Below are 8,629 nucleotides of genomic sequence, written 5' to 3' on the forward strand. Positions count from 1 at the left end.
GGCTGGTGATTCTAATGTTTCCTTGAAATGCAGGGATGGCCGAGGAGCCTTTTTATTTTAATTGTTATGTTCTCCAGAACAACTACATTTGCCCAATTAGAAAGTTTCCCAATGTTAGCATACCTCCAAAAACATCATGTTAGTCGTTTATTTAAAAAAAAAAAAAAACTATTAAAAGCTAGTAAAATAATGAAACTTAATACAAAATATATTCTTTTTAAATAAGGAAAAACTAGTAACACTAGTTTGATTGACATTCCCTTTAATGCACAAAATAAATAAAAAAACAGATATTACCTTTGCACATGAACCCTTCACATAGCACACTGCATGAAAACCTGGCACTGCTCTCTTTATTTGTATTCATCGTCCCAGGGGGATATTTGTTTCCACAGCTGGTAAACAACAGATATTGCAAAACAGCACACCAGGGATTACAGAACATGCAGACATCAACATATTTACAATTGATATCTGTTGATATATCATTGGAAATATTGAAGTCAGATGTGAATTCAGGATGTAATGTCAGCATAGAGAAGATCATTTTCACATCCTTTTTCATGATAGTCCACCATCTGATCACAAAAACAGATGGTGTTTCGGATCACAAAAACATTTACATCAATCTGCTTTTTAAAAAATGGTTATAATATTCTGCTTTTTTCAACATAAAAGCTGAATGATGTTGAGAATACAATATGCTTTTACACACTCAGAGCAGATTCAAAAATAGTTTCCTTTTCTTCACACAGAGACACACCCACACACACTCAAAATAAACAATTCAGCAGTTTGTCAGAGTCTACATGAGTGCAGTAAGTTTCACTTCTCGTGAACCAGGAAGCTGCAGTAGTTGAATCAATGCAGAGAAGCAGTGAAGACGCCTTTCAACTTGGTTAACCATTCTGCAGTAATTCAGGTATGCTACAAAATATAACTTTAACAGCTTGACTGAGGATACTAGTTTGACTTTATTCACATTGCACAGTAACATGTAAAAGTCTCAGTATAGTTCTTTGACTGTGAGGAGTTTTGTGATTACATTCATACTCACAAGTTGTATTTGGTAAATTGCTTGCAGCTCAGTAGACCCAGGAAGATGCTTCCCGCAGTGATTGTGGTGCTGATGCTCATTTCTTTTACCCGTGGTGAAAACCCTGCCATCCAAGTCATCCTGACTAGAAAAGGACTTCAGTACGGTAAGGCAAAATGAGGTGCCATTCACTCAGATGTTCAGTTTATTTAAACCTAAAATAACAGCTTCATGTGGCGTTAGTAGATTGCTTTGACTCTCTTTTTTATAAAGAACCCAATTAAATCGTAAGGAGAAATGTTTCATTCACAGTACACATGCATGCTGTTTGTCTCAGGAAAGCATTTAGGTGCAGGATGGGTTCAGGAGAAGCTGGAGCATATCACTCTCCCTGACTTCAGTGGTGAAGTCTTGGGCATACACTACATTCTAACAGGGTATGATTACATTCCTGAAGACCTCTACATACTTGATACATTTTATTTGACATCTTTACACCCCTAAGACCTGTGTCCTGTCTCTCCCCTCCCCATGTGCTACACAGCATCACCATAACGAAGTGTGACTTTCCAGAGCCGATTGTTGAGTTCAATCCGAACAACACAGGATTCACCACATCCATCTCAGGCCTCAGTGTGGCACTGACCGGCGGCTGGATGACACACTTTGGTTTAATGTGAGTTTCTGTTGCCAGTATACTGGAAGAAGTACCTGGATCTTTCAATTGAGTACACATATCAATACTACACTGCAGAACATTAAAGTCCTGCATTCAAAATCTTAAATTAAAGTGTACAAAAATATTAGCAAAGTATATCTAATCTAAAATACCTAAATCAAAAGTATAGTCATTATGCAAAATGTTCCATTTCAGAATAATGCACTTTAATATTGCAGCTGGTAAAGTTGAAGCTCTTTTAAATGACTTTAAACCTATGCTTTAAACACTGCCACACCTTAATCCATTGTATAATCTTGTAAATCATGTTGAAACATGTTGAAGTAGAAAGTATATTTTCCTCAAATATGTTGTGGAGTAGAAGTTTAAGGTAGATTGAAATGGAAATACGTAAAATGTTACTTAATTGCAGTACTTTATCAAATGTATTTAGTTGCTTTCCAACACGATGTTTGGCAGCTGCTCAGAAACCTGATATAATCTGATCATCCTCTTTACAACTATAGAAAAGTGAGGACAAACAAAGATAACAATTTAAATATATAAATAAAACACTTCTCTTCGCAAAATACATTTACATGAAGGCTAAATGAGGAAATGAGATTAAGATGAAAATTTCCCTTTGTCTGTTCCGTTTATCTGGGGTCAATTAGAAAAGGAAGTGTCTCCTTAAAGGCACCATGTCAATGTCTCAGCTATGGTCATTTTAAGATAATAAATCACGTGTTCACTTATGCTACATCGTCATTACTTTCAAAAATCCAGTACTTGATTCAAGACCAGTTGGACCAGTTAGGCTGTTAGCAGTGTTGATTCTTAAAATTGGCACACAAGTTTGTTGTGCCCATTCACCCAACCAAAAAAAAAAAAAAATCCAGTAAATTCTGTGACTTCCTGTTCCTTAACACCATGATGGCCCTGAGAGTTCATACTGTAATGTCATACATGTTGAATGTTTACTGCAAGCAACAGCCTACTGGGGATTATATAAGACCTTTTTTATCATGCAGTTTAATCAAAGCACATCATTGTTTTAGATAGTGGCCAAGGTCTAAGGACTGCAGAGCTGAGTCCATTCTTAAATTGGCATTTTAATCTGACTTCATACTTTTTCCTAACTCCATATTTACTATTTAGTCGCTTGGTTAAATTGATAGCAAAAAAGTGTAATCAACATGGCCAGGCGAGAAACAAATATTTTAATTTCTTAATTAAGTTAGATTTGCAATCAATACATACGTTCGAATATTGACAAGTCACTGAGGTCAGTCTGCTGATTTTATACATACATATTCACACATGTGTCAAATGGTTTCTGTGACTTTGGGGGAAATAATTCTCACTAACACCAATTTTAACTTACTTTTTTTATTGTATGTTTTAAGCCATGACGGAGGATCCTTCAAAATGGCTATCTTTGGTTTAGATGTGACCTCGGTGGTGGAGCTGGGGAAAGATTCTGACGGGCATCTGTCCGTCACCAGCGTCAGCTGTGATGCTCAGGTTGGAGACGTGGACATTCGATTTGAAGGTGGAGCGAGGTACAGTAGAACAGAGGTAGAGAGAGAGAAAAGGGAGATACATGATGTGGAGATGTAAATTCTGCATTTCCTTTTGTCAATAGTTGGATCTTCCAGCCTTTTGTGGAGCATTTCAAGGGGCGGATTATGGGTGAAATAAGGAGCAAAGTAAGAGTTTGTCTTTATCACATTGAACAGTGGTGGATTTGTCAATGCTGTTTCGTAATCAGATAATTCTCACTGAAAAGATGTTGGTGGTGAGCATGGCAGCACATTGGCCTTGTTTTTTCCCTTTATAGATCTGCCCTAATGTGGAGGAATCCATTGTGAGCTTGGACTACCACCTGCAGGCCATGGAAGGTATTACAGCCAGTTATCTCATAATAAACAGGTTTTAATAGTTTTTTTTTATATTTCCTTTGGGATCAACACCAAAAATATAAAAATATATTGCTCTGGAAAAGGTACAATGATTGTGTATTGTGTTGGTACAGAACTACTTTATATCTGAACTTACTCTTTAACCAAACCATGCATACATTTGGATAATTATATGTGAAATTATTCAATGTATTCCTTAAATCAGTTTGAAACCCTGGGGGGGCTTCCTCCGACTTTTAAAAACTCTGCCCCAATATATAGATGTACTCTTTTTTTGTTACACATTGATACTAGGTGCTTAGTGCAAATAAGACCTTTATTTTAAAGCAATTGTCAAATAAGAGTCAGGAATTTAAATGTATAATGAGATTATTCAGTAACAAATTATTTCTACTCTCATCAGTGTCCATTCAAGTGGATGACAACTTAGTACTCGACATCCCTCTGACTGGCGTACCCGTCATTCATGCATCAAGTATGATTCTGGGTCTTAAGGTAAGCAACACATCATTTATATTGGGTGCCAAAACTTATGAATATAAATAACAAAATGGTAAACAGTGCGGTAATCGGTCATTTTTCCAACGTTCTATTTAAAGGGAGAGTTCTACGATAGAACTCATGAAAGGCCTCCCTTTGAGGCCCAGAATTTCACTGTGCCTGAGCAGCCCGACTACATGCTGTCGATGGGCCTGTCTGAATTCACCGTGAACTCCGCCTCATACGCACTCTACTCTGGGGGATGGCTTCAGGTTCTCATCACTGACAGCATGGTAAGTGCACCTCAAATGTAAGAAGCATATACCCATTATTGACATAAAACATGACTGTTAACAAATGTTGTTTCATCATCTCAGATACCTCCTTACATCCATGTACGCCTCAACACCAGCTCAATGGGGCCTTACGTTCCTCAGGTAAGTGTAACTGAATCAACGTTAAAAGAACACTCAAGAGTTTCATTAATGCGGTCCATGAGCAGGACTGCATGATGATGTCATTGTGGTTCAATCATTATTATTGAAGGAATAACAATCCTTTAGTCGTTTAGTGAAACCACAGCTTGAACACTTAGTTCCGGAAGAAAGTGATTGCATGGACCAGTCACTCACTGTCATGATTTCAAACAAGAACAAATAAATAAAATATATAATTGACCAATTATTGAGAATCCTTAGTTGACATCTTACATTATGTATTTTCTTAAGAATATGTAAGAATATATTATTATTAGCTCTACGTCTACTCACTTAAAACTGGAGTTACCCAGGTCACAGTATCATATTCAATATTCATACAAAGAGGTTGAAAACGATCCTTACCTTAAGCAGTGGAGAAACACACACAGGCACACACACGCATGCACACCATCGGCAGAGAAGGGGGCCGCTGTAAGCTGTCTGTAAAGAAAACTGATGCTGATTATGTACTCTATTATCTCTCTCTCTCCCTCTCTCTCTCTGCAGCTTCCCAAGATGTTTCCTGGTCTTCTGATGAATCTGCAGGTTTATGCCAGTGAGGTGCCGATGTTTTCCTTCCAGCCTGGTGTTGTGAAACTCGACCTTGCGGGCGCAGTGAAGGCATCTGCCATCGAGCCCAACGGCACCCAGATCCCTCTGTTCAAACTCAATGTTGTGAGTACTTCTGCTCTCAGTCCTATGGATATGATGAGTACATTCATGCCACAAACAAACATTTTGCAAGCACATAAGAAATATTTTGTAAAAAAATCGTTATATCTCTAATAATAACTTGATTTGAGCAAACAAATACATGCAGGTGCTTGGACAAAGGGTCACTTTTTAATGTGGAATCGTTTAACCCACTGTGGATAAATTAATTAACAACAAAAAGAACAGATGGATTGATCGTAATAAAATAAATATTGGTTGTTTTGACAGCTGGCACCTTTTCTTTCAGGACTTACAATTTGACGGTAAAGTGTGGGTCGCTGCTGGAAGACTGAAGAGCTCCATGGGACTGCAGAAGTGAGCATCACCATGTCGTAAAACACACGCCTCAGCCTGCAGTTAACTAAAGCAAAGTCATGTTGTGTCTTTCTTTCAAACAGTTTAACACTGACGCTGGCGGGCAGTGAAGTGGGACACTTTGAGGTACATAACTACATCACATAATACGTTAGAGGCAAACTTACGTGTGCACTGAGGAGAATTAAACCCAGACAGTAATATATCACATGTTCTCTCTGCAGACGGATACATTGGAAAGCTTAGTGAAGATGGGAGTGATGGCTGGCCTTGCAAAACTGAACGGTAATCTTTTAAAGTCTTGCTTTGCTCAACAACATTTAAACTTGGCAATGAAAGACTTTTTTTATTTCTTCACTTTTTGTGAAGTTTATCTGGGGAAAATAAGCATAAAAGCTTTGTTATTTTCTATTGAATGTTGTGCCTTTTATCTATGTCTGTGTGCATGTGTATATGTTTTATTATGAATGTGTGTATATATATATATATATATATATATATATATATATATATACAGTGGGGCAAAAAAGTATTTAGTCAGCCACCAATTGTGCAAGTTCTCCCACTTAAAAAGATGAGAGAGGCCTGTAATTTTCATCCTAGGTACACTTCAACTATGAGAGACAGAATGGGGGGAAAGAATCCAGGAAATCACATTGTAGGATTTTTCATGAATTAATTGGTAAATTCCTCGGTAAAATAAGTATTTGGTCACCTACAAACAAACAAGATTTCTGGCTCTCACAGACCTGTAACTTCTTCTTTAAGAGCCTCCTCTGTCCTCCACTTGTTAACTGTATTAATGGCACCTGTTTGAACTCGTTATCAGTATAAAAGACACCTGTCCACAACCTCAAACAGTCACACTCCAAACTCCACTATGGCCAAGACCAAAGAGCTGTCAAAGGACACCAGAAACAAAATTGTAGACCTGCACCAGGCTGGGAAGACTGAATCTGCAATAGGTAAGCAGCTTGGTGTGAAGAAATCAACTGTGGGAGCAATTATTAGAAAATGGAAGACATACAAGACCACTGATAATCTCCCTCGATCTGGGGCTCCACGCAAGATCTCACCCGTGGGGTCAAAATTATCACAAGAACGGTGAGCAAAAATCCCAGAACCACACGGGGGGACCTAGTCAATGACCTGCAGAGAGCTGGGACCAAAGTAACAAAGGCTACCATCAGTAACACACTACGCCGCCAGGGACTCAAATCCTGCAGTGCCAGACGTGTCCCCCTGCTTAAGCCAGTACATGCCCAGGCCCGTCTGAAGTTTGCTAGAGAGCATTTAGATGATCCAGAAGAGGATTGGGAGAATGTCATATGGTCAGATGAAACCAAAATAGAACTTTTTGGCAAAAACTCAACTAGACGTGTTTGGAGGAGAAAGAATGCTGAGTTGCATCCAAAGAACACCATACCTACTGTGAAACATGGGGGTGGAAACATCATGCTTTGGGGCTGTTTTTCTGCAAAGGGACCAGGACGACTGATCCGTGTAAAGGAAAGAATGAATGGGGCCATGTATCATGAGATTTTGAGTGACAACCTCCTTCCATCAGCAAGGGCATCGAAGATGAAACGTGGCTGGGTCTTTCAGCATGACAATGATCCCAAACACACCACCCGGGCAACGAAGGAGTGGCTTCGTAAGAAGCATTTCAAGGTCCTGGAGTGGCATAGCCAGTCTCCAGATCTCAACCCCATAGAAAATCTTTGGAGGGATTTGAAAGTCCGTGTTGCCCAGCGACAGCCCCAAAACATCACTGCTCTAGAGGAGATCTGCATGGAGGAATGGGCCAAAATACAAGCAACAGTGTGTGAAAACCTTGTGAAGACTTACAGAAAACGTTTGACCTCTGTCATTGCCAACAAAGGGTATATAACAAAGTATTGAAATGAACTTTTGTTATTGACCAAATACTTATTTTCCACAATAATTTGCAAATAAATTCTTTCAAAATCAGACAATGTGATTTTCTGGATTTATTTTTTTCTCATTTTGTCTCGCATAGTTGAGGTATACCTAGGATGAAAATTACAGGCCTCTCATCTTTTTAAGTGGGAGAACTTGCACAATTGGTGGCTGACTAAATACTTTTTTGCCCCACTCTATATATATATATATATATATATAGGTGGGGGTACAGTATAATATTTCTTTTTTATTTTATTCCTCTGGATTGTGAGAAACAGCATTACAATCTCTCTTTCTGTGTCATACAAACAGTAGATTGACAATAAAGTTGCTGTTGACTAAATATTTATAATGAATTTAAACGTGAATAGTGCTGCATCTTTAACATCAAGGGAAACAATGCATTTAGTCCTACAGTTGAGAAAAAGCACATTCCATACTGTATTGATCCAACATACTGAACATAATGTATTCAAGTGTGGCTACGTTGTCTTTGTTTCTGTACTTTTATCTGTTTCAGTGGAACTGGGCAAAGGCGTTGTTTTACCCAGAATGAGGAACGTTCAGCTGGTCAACACAGTTCTGGGGGTGGAAGAGGTCAGTGTTAGCAAAGGATCACTGTTTTCTGAGGTTAATGTTTGGCATTTTGAATCAGGGGCAGAAATTGTTGTTGAGCTGACCATTGTCTTTATTTCTCACAGGGATTTATAGCCATGTGTTCAGACGCTGAGGTGTTTACAGACAGCTTCAACTGACATCAAACTGTCTGTTTACTTCATCAAACATGGACGTTCTTCATCTCAGCACACATTCTTTGCACCTGTAAACAAAATGGATTTGTGTCCATATTTAACGACATAAAGCACCTGTGTTTAAAAGGTAATGCCATGCTGATACACAGCATACCTACAAATGTATGCATTGCATTTACAACCGTCATGACATATCAACAATGATTTAGCCTGCAGTTGATTTCTATAAATGCTTCAGCCTGAAACCTCATCTTTTATGTATGTTTTAGCATTTTCTATTTTGTTAATAAGTGCATTCTGTTTCATATATACAAAAAAAAGATGTGGTGAGAATAAAATCATATTTTCTA

General features: G+C 38.3%; 1 protein-coding gene across 1 annotated transcript; it reads left to right on the forward strand.

Moving 5' to 3' along the window:
- Positions 1 to 824: 824 nt before the first annotated feature.
- bpifcl (BPI fold containing family C, like) lies at positions 825 to 8,629 on the forward strand. The gene is made up of 16 exons (XM_034088009.1): positions 825 to 922; positions 1,085 to 1,202; positions 1,374 to 1,473; positions 1,581 to 1,712; positions 3,101 to 3,256; positions 3,340 to 3,403; positions 3,535 to 3,595; positions 4,020 to 4,111; positions 4,216 to 4,389; positions 4,474 to 4,533; positions 5,083 to 5,250; positions 5,537 to 5,604; positions 5,688 to 5,730; positions 5,829 to 5,889; positions 8,048 to 8,124; positions 8,229 to 8,629. Exons 2-16 carry the CDS (start codon positions 1,103 to 1,105, stop codon positions 8,280 to 8,282), a joined length of 1,410 nt encoding a protein of 469 aa, XP_033943900.1. The 5' UTR covers positions 825 to 922; positions 1,085 to 1,102; the 3' UTR covers positions 8,283 to 8,629.

Source organism: Pseudochaenichthys georgianus, chromosome 7 (genome assembly GCF_902827115.2).
Source record: "Pseudochaenichthys georgianus chromosome 7, fPseGeo1.2, whole genome shotgun sequence".
In the NCBI taxonomy this organism is placed as follows: domain Eukaryota; kingdom Metazoa; phylum Chordata; class Actinopteri; order Perciformes; family Channichthyidae; genus Pseudochaenichthys; species Pseudochaenichthys georgianus.

What these genes read in the sequence shown, in the direction of transcription:
- bpifcl (XM_034088009.1), top strand. Translation starts at nt 1,103, where the DNA reads ATGCTTCCCGCAGTGATTGTGGTGCTGATGCTCATTTCTTTTACCCGT. An exon ending in ATGACACACTTTGGTTTAAT is followed by an intron (nt 1,713 to 3,100) that starts GTGAGTTTCTGT and finishes GTATGTTTTAAG; the next exon opens with CCATGACGGAGGATCCTTCA. An exon ending in GTATGATTCTGGGTCTTAAG is followed by an intron (nt 4,112 to 4,215) that starts GTAAGCAACACA and finishes TTCTATTTAAAG; the next exon opens with GGAGAGTTCTACGATAGAAC.